Raw genomic sequence first — 17,209 nt, 5'->3', positions numbered from 1 at the left:
GTTTCCGAATTCTAGAAGAGATCTGCGGAAAACAGAACACTCAGTCTATCTGGTAATGGGTGGATTGCGTACCTGGTACCCACGAATGATCACTTTGGCATACCACGAAAATTAAGCAAGAAAAATGCATTTTTGTCGGTAGAATCCATAAACAAATATGAGTATACCTACAGTACAGTCCATCATAAGAAGTGTAATCCCATTATTTATCAATTTCCATGTTAACAGCATGACATAAACTAAAAACTGAACTCCTCCCGAACAGGCCATGAAGGCCAAAGGGTACTGACCGGCCGCCGTGTCATCCTCAGCTCGTAGGCGTCACTGGATGCGGATATGGAGGGTCATGTGGTCAGCACACGCTCTCCCGGCCGTTGTCAGTTTCCGAGACCGAAGCCGTTACTTCTCAATCAAGTAGCTCCTCAATCCAGAATGAGATTTTCACTCTGCAGCGGAGTGTGCGCTGATAGAAAACTTCCTGGCAGATTAAAACTGTGTGCCCGACCGAGACTCGAACTCGGGACCTCAGTTTGCGTCATAAGGGCTAAGTACACCCCGCTTGCCAACAACGCTCGGCAGACCGGATGGTCACCCAGTCCGTTAGCGCTTAACTTCGGTGATCTGACGGGAACCTGTGTTACCACTGCGGCAAGGCCGTTTGCAACAGCATGATATAAGTGCAATGAAATTTAAGACAAGAGAAGTGAGGGAACAAATCAGTCATTACCTAACAAATGAATGGTTACATAAATAATACACAGCAAGCAGTCGTGTTACATTCCGCTGTTGGTACTTCACACACACACACACACACACACACACACACACACACACACACACACACGTGTGTGTGTGTAAAATGAGACTAGCACGCCATCTCTTGGTCGTTCGTGTATGCAAATTTATGCTGCTCACAGCGCTACACTATTGGGGGTTCATTTACATGGACAAGTGTGACGGGGCTGGTATATAGTGGCGCCGCCTGTTTGTAGGTTCAGTCTAAGAAGCCGCTGCCGCTGCTGCAGCATTCAGCAGTCGCCACTCATCATATCGCCCCAGATCACGTAAGAAACAGATTGACCGTCCTTACGGCGGAACAGGCAACCGTAAAAATAGTTTTCCCGTCGGTCAACAGATGTCTCAGGCGACGCTACAATGCTAACTGACCTGTCCATGTCGCGGAATTGGCAACGCTGTATCTTCGGTGACGTGAATGACGCTGATTTGTGTTCGGCTAGATCGTTGCGCGCGAAATGCATTCGTCACATAGCTGACTGTAGACCATGATCGGCTATGGTTTTTCCCGAGTTTTCAATCGAAGAATGTAGATTAGCTCCTGTAATTCTACAAACCAAGTTTATTTCTACTATAGGGATACTTCTCACAATCATATGCGAAGTTAAATAAATGAAAAGTAACACACAAATATTTCTCGTGAGTTACTGTTTAAATGCAGATTGTATTGCAGTCGCATAGGTTTTACACTCGCCTTCCATGCCGTCTATTTCCACTTTGTTATACAGCTCTTCTGATACGGATTATGTTGGTAAAAAAGATCTCCACGTACAGGTTAACACTAGAAAGTTTTCAAAACCTCAACGTCTTTGAAATATAATCCGTTAATTTACTGACAAATACTGCACTGAGCAGTGGGTTTCGCGTCCTGACATTACCGACATAATTATTTATTTTGCATGAAGTATGTATAGGGATTAGGTGAGTTATAACTACAAGATATTTTTCACATTGAGACTGTAAATAAGTTTAAGAAACAGATTTTGCTTCCTTTCTAAGTATTTCTGTAAGCGATCATAAGTATAACCACATTTTGCATTTGCTTACTGTTAGTTGTAAACGAATATAATTTCATGTACGCACTTAACAACGATATCTTCGAAAAAAATAAATATTGTGAAACTTTAAATATCGTGAGTAAAAAAAAATTCTGTGATGATAAACATCTTAACTGCAGTCAGCACATCTACTATTGTCACATGCAGTACTCTTTTGCTCAGATTTAACACATTACTTCTTTCTAGTTAAACGTGGTAGAGTGATCAAGGAAAGGCAACGGAACTTATTTGTGCAACCTAACGGAGAATCTTTATTTGGTACTGAAATACAATATGAATAAACTACATATTTTTTATAATTTTCAGTTTTGAGACAGTTCTACTACACTTGTCTTTGAACATTTAAAAAAGTCCAAATCGAAGCAAAGATTTAATTTAAAAATTATATGATATGATTCTTGTACAGGAAGGGCTGCCACGTTATATCAGAATATAAGATCGACAAAATGTATATAGGATCGAATGCTTAGGGCTCTTCATTAATTCTTACTCATAACTAATTTATTGATTTACCTGAATTTAAAATCCACTCGCATAACCTTTCTTTATCTTTGATGGGAAATCTGAACATTTTTAATTCAGGATTTGTTCGTCTGCTCCTTCCACAGTTGATATACTCGCAGGTCCTCGGCATGACGACTCGATCCACTACCACTGGTATGTCAGAAACAGCTGTACTTCACAGACGCCAAATAGTGGAAAGCTGCACGCGTTCGGCCGATGTTGCCACATATTTCACAAAACGGAGTGCCATCTAGTGGTTGATTCCACAAGTAAGGGTGCGACGCTATTGCCGCCTGGTGGCCGTTCCCTGACAAGGGTTGCCTGCTAGACCAAGCGATCGGGCAATCTGTTTCTTACGTGATCTGGGATATCGCCCTCTCTCCATGGCATACGCGAAGAAGTCTTGATAATGCACTATCAATGTAGGTCTATTCCCAGCCTCCACATCACTATAAGCTTTTACCTAGATGTGGTGGTGGTGGTTAGTGTTTAACGTCCAGTCGACAACGAGGTCATTAGAGACGGAGCTCATGCTCGGGTTAGGGAAGGATTGGTAAGGAAATCGGCCGTGCCCTTTCAAAGGAACCATCCCGGCATTTGCCTGAAGCGATTTAGGGAAATCACGGAAAACCTAAATCAGGATGGCTGGAGACGGGATTGAACCGTCGTCCTCCCGAATGCGAGTCCAGTGTTTTTACCTAGATGTAGTTGCCCTAATAGTGTATTAACTGAGATAAACAAGAAAAAAATAAAGTTCTTTAGCATAAGAAAATAGTCAAGCAACCTGTGCACACCACACATTTTCATCTTTATACGAAAATGCAATAATAATTTTTCATTATGTCAGAGAAATGACATGTCAAGTACAAGAATATTACGAAAAATTATGTACAGCCATCTGACTCCCTAAAAACAAGTTCCTATGTCACTCATACTGTGTGTATACACACACAGTGTAGGCAGAAGCCGAACTGCACAAAACGTTACTTAAGTTGCTTCATCTCACATATATCAACAACAAACATATCACTGCAGTGGTCATGTAAAAATGTTAATATACTCTTGTATCCTGTTCAGAAAATAGCAGTGCACAAGAAAAAACGAAAGTTCCAAAAATTTATATAAACTACAGTTTTGCATCACTCTAAATGGCATCTAGAATTAATGAAAATTAGTCACTATGCTTTTTCACAGCTTGATGTTTGCCTCACATTTACCAGACTGCACATATTCCAGTTCGATATTATTCGGACCCTCAATGCTTATAATATTGTCTGGGTCCTTGCACTCATAATGAAACTTATGCATCACATTTTCTACGTTACTCAGACGCTTATGAGTGTTAATCATCACAAGGACCCCTACCTTATGTTTAATGGGCCACACTATCCTGTCATGAAGTTCCTTTCTCTGATGGAAATTCACACTTAACTTTCCTATTGCCAACTCTACATTTTCATTCCATGTTCGATCTGTGGCTCGAGAGTTATTTAAAAATTCCGAAAATATGCTTTCAGGTGTTTGATTAAGCAGAATTTCATGTGATGCAAATCGAGTTGAGCTATATGGCTTCCTTCCATCTACTGTGTTTGTGGTAACAATACCTTCAACCTCTTTCATAATTCTCTCTGTAACATTAGAGGCAAGTCAATATTTAACTATCAACACTTGTTCTACGAGTATATTGTACCTTCTTAGCACCTGAATCTCGTCTTCCATTGCATTATGTCTTGACTGCTGGGTTGGGCTTGGCTGTGCAAAAAATAGTTCATGTTCTGTCTCATATACCATACATTTAGCAATATTTATCATTCCTGGTCGAGAAAACTTGCTTTTGCCTTCTCAGAATTCCTATCAGATTGTTCAATTCTTCCTGCTTTTGCTACTCTAGTGACAGGAGTTTTCGTTCCACTACCAGGTAATGGTCTTCTGTGTATGCCTTGCCTTCCCATCTCCGTTGTTTCTTGCATAATACTGCCAAGTCTGCCTTTGCGATACTTTATAGTGCTAATTTCACTTGGCCTCGGGTGAGCTGCGGCGGCCTAAATACATGCTGTTGAGAGGGCGCTGGCGGCGTGTTGCTTGTGGGTGTGTCTCTCTTGTGATAGACGCGCTTGATCCAGCACTTTTTAATCGATCTTTGTCATTCATCTTTGCTGTCTGGTGTGCTGGTGACAGCTTATGTTCAAATGGTTCAAATGGCTCTAAGCACTATGGGACTTAACATCTGAGGTCATCAGTCCCCTAGACTTAGAACTAATTAAACCTAACTAACCTAAAGACATCACACACATCCATGCCCTAGGTAGGATTCGAACCTGCGACCGTCGCAGCAGTGCGGTTCCAGACTGAAGCACCTAGAACCGCTCTGCTACAGTGACCGGCGACAGCTTATGCCAACACACACAAAGCATCTCTGTAATACTTGGATGCTGATAGAACCTGCAGGTAACAGATCAAACAGCCCATCTCTGACTTACTTTAGTGTCTTCCTTTAATCCCAATTGGCGGGAATCCCAAACACTTGAGCAGTACTCAAGAATGGTCCCACTACTATTCTTCATGTGGTCTCCTTTAAAGAAGAACCCCACTTCCTCAAAATTCTCTCAATAACTCGAAGTCGACCATTCGCCTTACCTGTTAAAATACTTATGTGTTCATTCCATTTTATATCGCTCTGCAGCATTGCATCTAACTATTTAATCAACTTGACTGTCAACCAAATCAGAAGTGATTTGTCAGGTCGAATCGCTCCTTGTTCGCGACCGCCCCAAGCAGACACAACAACGAGTGCATACACAGCCGCGCGGACATCTACATAGACATGTAAACAGGCCTGTGAATTTAGTGAAGTCTTGCCCTAGATGTTTCGCTCGCCATGAAAGAGAGGATTGCCCATCACGTAATGCAACGTGTTACCAGTGTGGAAAAAAAAGGCCATGTCCAAGCAGTATGTTTGCACGCTCCCAGAAAAAACCGACTCGTGCACATGCAGTGAATGCTGTATTTTAAAAAACTACAACAGGTTCTGACAAAAGTAAAATTAAGGTTGTGCCTCCTTCTCGCCCTAGTGCTGTGCAACGACATTCTAACAAACTATTTATCTCATTGCGAATTGCTGGCCGTCATGCGAACTTTCAGTTAGACACAGGTGCCTCAGTAACTTTGCTTAATCGTGCCACGTACGAACAGTTAGGCTCACCACGTCTTTCTCAATCTAGCAAGCACATCACTGCTTACAATAGACAGGAAATTCCAGTACTTGGACAGTGTAGCTTGCCTGCCACTTACAAATCTCACACTAGGACTGTGAATTTTACTGTGTTGTAATCAAGAGAAAGTGAGAACATATTCGCTTTAGATGCCTTTGATTTGTTTGGACTTAGCATCCAAGACAATGTACTTTCAGTGTGTGCTTTTGCACCAAAAGACAGTGTAGCTAGCTAACTTGCTTAAAGAATTTCCTGAGCTATTTTCAGAAGGATGGGAAAAGCTAATAACTTTGTAGCGCACGTTACACTGAAAGACATTGCACAGACTAAGTTTTCCCGGGCCCGCCCCTTCCACTTGCTTTAAGAGACAAAATAGCCACAGAATTGAAAGATAATGGTGTAATTGCTCCCATTCAAACTAGTCAGAGGGCAAGTTCACTAGTTTTGTTGCTGAAGCCTTCTGGTCACATTCATCTTTGTGTTGACTTCAAGTCTACAATCAACCCACAGACAGTAGTTGACACTTATCCGTTACCTCACCCTGAGCAACTCATGGACAGGCTTGGTGCAGGGCATTAATTTTCTAAGACAGATTTGCGTGATGCCTACTTGCAAATTCCATTGGATGAAGAATCACAGGAAGTGTCTTTTGTAAATACACACTTTGAACTGTTCAAGTATTTGCGTTTGCCCTTCGGCAGTGCTTCCGCACGCGCCTTTTTCAACGTTACTTGCACAGCTGACTTCAAAAGTGCTATTTTGTTCAACCTATCTTGACGATATTGTCGTCTCAGGTCGTACACCAGAGAACACATCGACAATTTGCGTACTCTATTCCGAGTGTTGTCAGAAGCAGGACTCAAGTGGCGTCTCGAAAAGTATGACTTTTTTCAAACTGAACTACAGTGCTTAGGTCATGTGATAAACAGTCAGGGTGTGCACTCCTCCAATCTCATTTGCTTGCAAACCGTGTCTTGCCTGTTCCTCGCAATGTGTGTGAACTGCAGTCAGTGCTAGACTAGATGACATACTACATTCGGTTCCATTGCATCGTTTGCGTCGCAGAAATGTTACTTTCGTGTGGACCAAAGAGTGTCACGACGCATTTCGAAACCCAAAAATGCTTTGTTCAGTGACAGATGTTCAGTGCATTTTGACCCTGCCAAGCCAGTAATTTTGCAAGTCGACGCTTCTTCCTACGGAATCAGCGCTGTGATTCCGCACAGGATTGGTGCACAAGACAGACGCATCGCTTTTGCCTCAAAGTTGTTACCTCAAACTCGAGCAATTATTCACAAATTGAAAAAGAAGCTCTCGCTATTGTGTATGGTGTGATCAAATTGCACTTCTTCTTAGGGACAGATCACAAGCCTTTGCAGCCCTTATTTCATCCTTCAAAGCCGGTTCCTATACGCACTACTCAAAAATTGCTTTGTCGCTTTTGCAGTGTCAGTATGAAATTGTGTACGGACCTACGGCAAAGCATGGCAATGCAGACGCCCTATCTCGCTTTCCGATTGACCGAGACTCTGATTTTGGTGAATCTGCCGCATCTTGTTGCCAAATAGATGCGCAGGACTCTGAATTGCTGGAATCTTTTCCTTTGCACTACAGAAAAGTTGCACAAGCCACGGAAGAAGACCCAGATCTCAAGATTTTGTTGCATTACATTCGCACGTTATGGCCTCATTCATGGAACAGTATCCAGAACTCAGTTCTGCGCCGATATTTTGCACGTAGGCATAACCTTACAGTACAACAAGGTATGATCTTAGTAAAATCTGACAGAGGACAATCGCGTGTGCTTATTCCCAATGTGTTGCAAAAGGATGTGTTGCGATTCCTCCACCAAGGACATTGGGGAGTTATTTGCATTAAACAGTTTGCGCGACGGCACTGTACTTGGCAGGGCATAGACGCCCATATTGAACAGATGACATTACAGTGTCGCGCATGCGCGGAAAACCAATCCGCTCCCCCCCAGACATTCTGAGCTTGGCCTAAGACTCAATTCCCATAGCAACGAGTGCATACAGACATCGCAGGACCGTTTTGGAACACTTGTTGGCTCATAGTGGGAAACTCTTTTCAGCAAGTTCCCATTTGCGGTGCCTAGGGTTTCTACCACATCGCGTAGCACCATTCAAGCGTCGTCCTCCATATTTTGTATAGATTTGCACGAATTACTTCTAACGGGCAGCGGACCACAATTATTTCACTTGATTTTGAGTAGTTTTGTGAACGAAATGGCATTCATCATCTAATAAGTGCTCCGTTTCACCCCCAGTCGAACGAAGAAGCAAAAAGCTTTGCACACAATTTTAAATAAGACATGGTCAAGCTTCGCACCACCCACACATTGGAACAGGCGCTGCAACTCTTTCCCGCCTTCTATCGCTCCGACCCACGAGACGGACCATCATCGGCGGAACTTCTGCATGGCCGCAGCCATCGGATGCTGCTACACTTGCTACACCCACCGCAGCATCCGGCGCCGCCAATGGTCCGCAATTATCTCTTTCCAGGGTTTATGGCAACAATGGGTGCTGGGAAAGAGGCGTGATCCAGGAACGCATTCTTTCTTTTATGTGTTGCAGGTACCGATGGATTGCAGCGCCGCCACCAGAACCAAATTCGTGCTTGTCATTTGCCCTGTAATTCTGCTGCATTTCTTCCCCCAGATTCAGGACCTCACGGGACCGTACGGCCTTTGCAGCCGCACGCTGGTACCACCAGGGCACCCCAGGAGAAGCGGATGGACGATGCAACCTCGCCCGCGCCGTCCGCGCTCGGCGACCCGTTGGATGTGGGCCCGTCGTCGCCGTCGCCGGCGTCGTCCCAGGACACCTCCTCAGGCCTGGACGTGTGCCCAGACAGCAATTTTCTGGAGGATGTTCCTGTTGCCTCGCAAGCCGCATAGCGGGGTACGAACGGGAGTACGCTGTTCTCCACAGTCGCGGCTTCCAGCTCATTTCTACGTCCAGCTTCCCGCCACCCCCTCCCACCCCATTGTAGTTCGCATCCTCCCTACACGACAACGGTGCGGCCTTTGGGTGGAGGGGTGGGGGTGGGGGATGTGCTGGCCTAAGCTGTCGGCAGCACACCGGTCGGCAAAGACGAAGCGCGAAGATCGATTAGCAATCGCTGGCTGGATCAGGCGCGCCTATCACGAGAGAGTACCAATTTTGCGTCTGTCAGTTTACTCGCAAAGAAGCTTACTTCGTCACAGTTTACAACAGTGCATAGCGAGCAGATTGGTGACTATAGTGAGACTATTTTACCTCAACAAGAACTGTACTTTACATCAGTCTGCAGGAGAACTATTATTGATGAGCTTGTACCACAACACATGGATCCTATTCAAATTAAGTAATGTTATAGTTCATATCAACAAAGAACGGTACTAACCCATGAGTGCATTTGTGTTGTAGAAAGAATACCCATAACTACATCCTCTCACTTGCTTCCTTGCAGTACAAGACTCTTAATTGTGAACACAAATGGAAGTGCCTGGAGAGAAGACCATGTTCTTTTTGCGAGACACTGCTGAAGAAATTTAGAGAATAGGCATTTAAAGCTGACTGCAGAATGATACTACTGTCACCAATGTACATTTCGCGTATGGACCACAAAGACAAGATAAGAAAAATTTGGGCTCATACGGATAAATACAGACAGCCATTTTTACCTCGGTCTATTTGCGACTGAAGCAGGAAAGGAAATGACTAGTGATGGAAAAAGGTACCCTGCACCGTACAGTGGCTTGCGGAATATGTGTGTAGATGTAGATGTCGTAACCTCTGTCTTATTATCGATTCTGCTGCTGCTCATTAAATACTCTGTTATGTGTTCAGGCACCAGTATTTCTCTCGTCATATCCTGACTGCCCTGGATCATACTCCGACTCTTCGTTTCTGTGCTGCTCATACAAGTTGTCCAGTTACGCTAATGCTGGCCTTACTGTTTTCACATCGCCCTTATGATTGCCAGCAACTTTTTCTGAACTTCATTAGCAGTTTACATATGATCAGAGATAATGTTGCCTCTGTTTTGACCAGTTTTACCCTTTCCAGCCCAAATTTTATTAATTTGTAAAAAAAAAAAATGTGTTTTCGCATATTCGCACACAAAATGACTGGCTTAATGTATATTTGTAAAAATATTTAAATTTGTTTTGGTTTTTGGAGGGAAATATTGGATGAATCCATATGGTCTCATTGGACAGGATTTCTTTACTTTACTTAGGGCGTTGGTATATCACAGTGTCTGGTGATGGAACCCGAATAAAAACTTAAATTATACAATTAGAAGCAGCCTATTTAAGGAAAAATCTCTCTATATATTTCTGTATCTCCTAAACCACTGGACCCATTTTAACCAAACTTGATACACATAACACTTATTGTCTGGAAAAAATCGCTGAGGGTATAAGAAGTACCAGTAGTAGGGTAACAGGGGTGCGAGCATACTTTTGATTTGAAATTGATGTGCAAATTAATGAAATTGTGACAGGTGATTGATTTATAACCTTAACACACATTTCTGCTCAGTGGTTTGTGACCCCTGAAGACTGATTTATAACCCTCTGTGCATAATCTGTCCTTCTGAGAAAGCCCCCCATCCCTCCCTCTCTCCGTCCTCCCCCCCCCCCCCCCTCCTTCTGTATGTATGGATGTGTGTGTGTGTGTGTGTGTGTGTGTGTGTGTGTGTGTGTGTGTGCGCGCGCGCGCACCCCTATTGGTTTCACGTGGTGGTCCCCAGACCTTACTGCAAATCTACCACTGGGGAATCCACCTTCAGACACTGCCCCCGACATATGACGAGTGGACTCGCTTTTGAAACGCATCCCAGCTGGAATCCATGGTGGATCCATCTTTGAACCATATCCCAGCCATAACGTGTGCTGGATCCAGCATCCTTGGTGGATCCACGACCGAACCCAATTCCCGCCCACAATGCATAGCAGATCTACCTTCGAACCCTATCCCTGGCTATAATATATGGTGGATCCACCCTTGGCACCTATTGCTGATGTAACACGTGGTGGATCCACCTACGAGATCTATCATTCTATCTCAAACCTACCTTTTGCCATGGGAACCCCCCACATGAAACAGATACAGGCACACACACGTAGAGAAATAGTGCATTCACTCTAGGTGTTCGTTCATAACTGTACTACCTTTACAAGCAACTTAAGAAAATATGGCGGGACGTGATGTCATGATTGAATGGGCAGAAGTGACATTAAATCGATAAAATTTCGAAAATTGACGGAAAATACGTATAAATTGAAACAAAATGCGCCAGTGTGCGGGGAAATTGAGGGGAATGAGGTTATGCTTGGTGCAGGAAAATGCTTGTTCATGGAAACGAGTATGTGACATCAAGAGGAATACGAGAAAAAGTTGACATGGAAGCACCTGGGACCAAATTACAGTAATTTTTCATCGACACCGATAAGACAGCTGGAACAGAATGTTAATGTGAGTGATCACTAAATGTAGAACAATAAATTTATATATGTCACATCATAAGCACAGGTTATCAACAACACCTTATAGATTTTTGTAAAGTGTCCTTAGCTAAAGAGAGTTGTATTACCAGCTGATGGACTGCAACAGCTACAGAACAGAACGCGTGTTTGACCCTATGCAAGACTATTTAGGTGTTTTAAACCGTAACAAACAGTATTTGCAATGCACTTCTCTGCACTCTCCACCAATCACGACCATGCGGTGGCAGCTAACAAATACCTTAAAACAGTTGTTGCATGGTTTTTAACAACATTCTGCTTTATGTCTATCGAAGTAATAGTGACACATTCATGTAGACTGCTGTCTTTGATGTTTTCCTGGAAAACAGAACCATCTGCCTGTAAGTTGACATGGACCTGCATTAAAGGATGATAGAAAGTAGATCGGGTAATCGTTTGAGAGGATGTACCGAGGTATGATTTAATGGTAGACTGATGATGCATTCTAGAGAGAGAGAGAGAGAGAGAGAGAGGGAGATGCTGCTGCATGTCCTTTATTACGCATTTAACCATTTTTCCCCGTTGTTCTCTCGGGGTGCATTCAGTTGTGTGGTGGTATAACTTGTGATCGACTCATAACAACTGCGTGTTCTTTGCGTGATTTAGGGAGCTATCTTCCTGTAATTATTAACAGCAAACCTCTCCATACTACAGTCTACTGTGATGAATCACATTCATCGATGGAAAACCTATTTCAACACCCTCCTCTAGATGAATGAAGATATATGTGAAGTACTCCATTTCTGTGCCACATCTTGGACGTAATTTGAGTCTTCAGTTTCATAACTGCAGTGATTCTAAGATAGTGACTGGGGCTTGTGAGGTACTGCAATCCCTGTGTATACTTTTGCTTGAGAAATGTTGTGTGTGTGTGGAAGAGAGCGTGTTCTGTTCACGTCTTTAAGGCGCTGCAGTCGTGGACTGTGCGGCTGGTCCCGGCGGAGGTTCGAGTCCTCCCTCGGGCATGGGTGTGTGTGTTTGTCCTTGGGATAATTTAGGTTAAGTAGTGTGCAAGCCTAGGGACTGATGACCTTAGCAGTTAAGTCCCATAAGATTTCACACACATTTGAACATTTTGTTCTGTTCACAGAGTTAGTGCAGCATGGTGGGTAATTTCATCCATCAAACAGTGCTGTTATGTGCCTGTATTTATGTTATACGATCATTTCTCTCTTCCCAGCACCTTCTTGGTGGAATCCAGACACTACAACAATTCTACAGAATTGGTAGCGCAAGGGATTTACATGAAATGTTTTAAACTCTTTCCATCTGGAGCTCCGTCATGCATAACTGAAACTTTTCTTCTTCTTCTTAATTGTCAAATGTATCTGGCTTTTATCTACTAAACGCCAATAAGGAGTGCTAAACTCCTCAGCATGCAAGCACCTAGAGAGATTGTGCGAACTTGAATGTGTGAATGATATTGCTACAGAACAGTCTTTACAGAATGTCCGTTACAGTATTGGAATGACAAAACCGGTTCATAAAGTTAGCGCCAGTCAGTAGAATTTCGGAGGGTGTCATACTCTTTGCAAAAGCAAAATATCTTAGTGTATCAGTTACATTAACACAGCTCATTCTGTTCCTTAACGAGATGTTGAATGTAGTGCGTATAGTACCCTCCTGCTCCTGGTGGCAGTGTTGCAGAGAGTGTTGGTTAAAGACAGAGGAAGAGTTACAAGATACGCAGAGAGATGCCATACAGAGTTTTGATCAGGGCCCTTAGCCTATAGGTTCAATGAAGGGGGAGCTCTTTTCGAAATAGAGGGATGAGTGCTAGAGCTCTGTATGTCCAACTTTATCCCACAAACGCGAGAATGCTTTGTGACTCCATCCACATAAAGGGGGGCGGGGGAGGGGGGGGGAGATGGCAAATCGTCATAAAATCTTACCGAATTTATAAAGTGTTTCGGTTTAGGAATGTAGTTTTGCACCTCCTCTCTGATAATAGCTGTTTCTTACAGAAAGAAACAGTATTCGTGTCATGCGATGTAGGCTGTGTAATGGGGTTCATGATATGTCCACATGTATATGACCCTCGTAAAGTGATGGAGGGAGTGGTTTAGCGATGATACAGAAATTGAGAACGATTCTACAACACCATTGGCTGATAGCATCACAAGATTGACACAATGAGACTTTTGGTTGACATGACAACTTTTCAAGAGTGGTGGTTTCGACCTTGAGTAATTGAGTAAAATGCATTGAAATTACGGAAAACCTGGTAAAATTACGAAACTTGATGGAAAACATATAAAATTGATGAAAATATGACAAAAAAATGTGGAGGAATGAGGGTATTTACATGCTTGCCTAGGTGTATTAAAACCATTCCGTTCCTCTATTGGTAGGATTGACAACTGATGGCGCATACTATCCATGCTCTATGGGTTTGAGCTCTGCAGAATACCTCCTTGTTCTGCATGTAGTTATGCACTGTAAGTCATAAAAATGAATGGCACAGTATGCAAAGATTTGGAGGTCAGGATGACTTCCAACTAAGACACCAAAACATCGATCGTATACCCGGGTGCAATATGCAGCTCCAATATGAGGAATCAATGCTCAGGGTCTCTTCGAAATACGGAACATTGAGACATCTTTTACCCTGTCACTGTGGAAGATGAGATTAAAAGTAGAGATCTTCACCTTTGGACAGCTGACTGGAAAAGCTCCACAATGACGCAGACTCTTACAGTTTCCATATGGCGTGATGTCCTCCACATTTTTGTCAATAAGAAACTCTGACTCTGTCTTATTTCAACCATCCTGTATGTTGTGGGAGCAGCATAGTTGACACCATGCGATGTCCAGCTTTCTGTGAGAGACAATGGATTGAAACATGTTAATGTTTGTTTAGCACCTGAAAGAGACCTCGAAGTCATGGTGGAAATACAAATTGTTTGGCGGTGTACGAAGCTGTAATCATACACTCGTTGGATGTTTTACATTTACACTGGTCTGTGCAAGTGACTTTGATAATTGGCCACCTGCTCCAGTATATCGGGAGAGAAAGACGTGCTAATATCTTACTGTGTTCTCTGCTGTGTGATGTTAATGAAGTTTTTGTACTGTATAGTTTTTCTCTGCGGGATGGTACAAAACAACGAGAAGGGAGAGAATGTTTGGGTGATAGACATGAATTCAGTCCTTCGGACTGAAGCACCTGTTTGTAGTTCGGAAATACACCAAAATGCAGTAGCAAAGTCCTCACGATTCTTCCAGTTCCCATACGATGTGAAGTCTTCCTAATTTTCGAGTTAAGAATCAGACGTGTAACTGCTCATATTGTCCTTTCTACTACCTCGTGTTGCAGGAGAAAGCTTGATTTGGCGCTGGCCTTAGGTAATGTACACGGTTGGCGGAGCTACAACAACATATTCGCATTTCCACTGAGTGGTCAAAACAAGGTCCTTTCACATTAACTCAGCTCACCCTCTTTCTCCAAGGGATGCAGAAGGTGATAGACCAGTTCCGAATTAAATTTGAACGATCACTTTGACGAATCTGCAGGAAAGGCAGGGCAGAGACTGAGGAACAGTTACAGGATGCATCGGGACTGTCTAAAACTATACTGGAATTTTTGCTGTATGGGGTCCTTTGCAAACAGGTTCGAAAAAGGTGACTCGTTTTGAGATATGAGAGTGCTTGAATATAATTCACCAGTGGTTGCGATCATTAAGACATCTCTGTAGGGTCCAACACAATTATGTTGTTGGATGGAGAGACTTGATTCAAAATTGCAGACAGAATTTCGACCAGAAAGCGTAACACTATAGATTTCAAAAGCCGGTGTAATGGTCGTAGGATTTTGCACATTTCTTATGACTTCATTGTAGCATTGTATTTTTTTTAGTGATTCTTCACAGAGCACACCATCTACTGTATGTGATCATTCCCAGTCACTTATCTCCCTCCATTGCTTGTAGCTCTGTAGATATATCGCAGTAGCTCTATTACACTGTCTAAATGGTATCAATATAGAATGCATTAGTTTCAAATGCTGTTTGTTAGCTTCGGAAATATCTAGCATGGTATGAGGGAGTTGCAAATATTGGCTTACTGTCATATTCCTTAGCCTAATCACTTTCTAAACTCGGTGAGAAGGGCGATTTTATTATGGGCTTCCACCTCTGGTGTTGTACACTTACACTTCTAGTGTGTTAATACACACCCCCACAATCAACATGTGTATTCAATGTCGTACTTGTGTGGAAGACCACTTCATTTGGAAGCAATACCATACCTCGTTTTTTAAAGCAGCCTGAAGACACCATTTCTTGTTACCAGTAGCGCAACAGAATAGGAATGGTCAGTATTATCCACGAGCCAATTGATGACAAGCAAGCAGAGAGGCATATATGGCCATCCACTGACTTTTGTGATTTTGGCTTAGAACATGTGGCACCCCTACACCCGATTTTTGAACCTTTCCCATTGGATGCAAATGTGACATAATGGTCATATGATCACAGTTTATCTGTCAGTTCCCGAGTACACTGACCTGAAGCCATAGCTCCACTCACTGTATCCAAATAAGACCATGTAAACTCAGACAGCAACAGTGAATTACAAATAAAAGGTGACAATCGATAAATAAACCCACATCAATCAGAATACGATATCGAGATACAATTCTTGAACAAACTGTATATTTGATGTATGAGAGTTGCCCAGAAAGTAATGCACCGCATTTTTTTCTCAGCTGAAAACAATTCTACGAATGCGAAACGTTACGTATGTATTATTTGAAGTCTCCTGAGTGAGCGCACCAAGTTTCCATCACTTCTGGCAGGAAGCGTAGCCGAAGGACAGTTTCAAAATGGCGTTGTAGGTGGTGTACGTTACAAGCAACGTGCCATCATTGCACAGGAGCAACAATGTTTCTTCCTCCGAAAGTGTCCTAAGGTTGCGAATCATTTGGTAAACAAACCCATGAATTTTAACTTAAGCAGCAAAAATGCTGGTAAATTATATCAATACAGAATATTAAAAAATTAACATGACTAATTAGTACACCATAGCGTCAAAAGAAATTTAAAAATATTACAGTTAGGCTTTATGGTGAACGTCAGTCTAGGAGTTTTCATGTGCTGTATTCGGTATCATATCACATTGCTAATGACGCCCAATGGAAACACGCATACAACCAGTTACCATAACTGACATCATTTTTAAAATGTTCACTAGTAAATTTACACATTCAACAATTTATTAGTATAATTTTCGAATTATTTTGCTTCTTTTACCTTGATGTAATATTTTGAATGCCCTGTTGGCGTGTGCCGTAGTTTGGACACTACGCAACAATAAACGTGTGAATGCATTGTAGCTCGATGATACCTGTTTTATTGGACTCACGGTAGCCAACCTCACCACAATGAATTTTGGAAAGTCCCGCATTGTTGTTTATAATCTTTGGACAAATAGTTTGGCCATGAGAAACAGTTAAATGTGATGGTGCCGTATGGCACCACAGGGCTGAACCATGATATAAATGTCATTTTGGTTTCTTGTGGACCGTTACTGCTTTAAGAATTCCTTTTCAAAATCATGATACATTTCGCATTCAAGTGCAGTTCTCATCCCGCAGGTAGCTGCTTCGCCCATCATTCTTGATGCAATGAAGCGGATTTTTCGCAATTGGTCCCACAGTTAAGGCAGCACACCTTTGACTTGATCTAAGAAATCAACTGGCTGTCATCTTCTGTTTGGATTGTTTTCTAAAATTCCCGATGCTGAGGAAGACTTTGACGTTCGTATTCCTATTAAGTTGCCTCCTGTTACGTCCCCTTTAAACAGTATTAATTTAAAGTCGTTGTTCACTTGTTGCTCAAATTCCTGCTTAAAATTGCTAATGTCGCTTGTTTACCTCTTCGAAAATCTCATCCACTCAGTGTACAGAAGCATTTTGCTTCGACTCTACATCAGCGACGGTATCTTCGAATCTTTTTCCATTTGCTTGCGCACTTCTTTGACATTCGTGAATTTCATTATATAGTATTTTCAAGAGGATTGCGTAGATTGTAATTATTTTTCCATTTAATTCGTTCCATACTTCAGCATTTTGGTTTCGAACTTCTCGAAACGTTTTGCACGTTCTG

General features: G+C 42.5%; 1 protein-coding gene across 3 annotated transcripts in view; it reads left to right on the top strand.

Annotated features, from left to right (window-relative positions):
- Positions 1 to 9,879, top strand: part of LOC126237059 (aurora kinase A-A-like) — a 152,638-nt gene extending 142,759 nt beyond the window's left edge. For all 3 annotated transcript variants that reach the window (XM_049946843.1, XM_049946844.1, XM_049946842.1), the window contains one exon: positions 8,251 to 9,879. In XM_049946843.1, coding sequence (XP_049802800.1) covers positions 8,251 to 8,584 — 334 coding nt within the window. In that variant the 3' untranslated portion in view covers positions 8,585 to 9,879. The remainder of the gene's footprint in view (positions 1 to 8,250) is intronic.
- Positions 9,880 to 17,209: the final 7,330 nt, after the last annotated feature.

Source organism: Schistocerca nitens, chromosome 2 (genome assembly GCF_023898315.1).
Source record: "Schistocerca nitens isolate TAMUIC-IGC-003100 chromosome 2, iqSchNite1.1, whole genome shotgun sequence".
NCBI classification, from domain to species: Eukaryota; Metazoa; Arthropoda; class Insecta; order Orthoptera; family Acrididae; genus Schistocerca; species Schistocerca nitens.
Note: the sequence above shows the minus strand (reverse complement) of the source record. Positions and strands in the feature narration are given on the sequence as shown.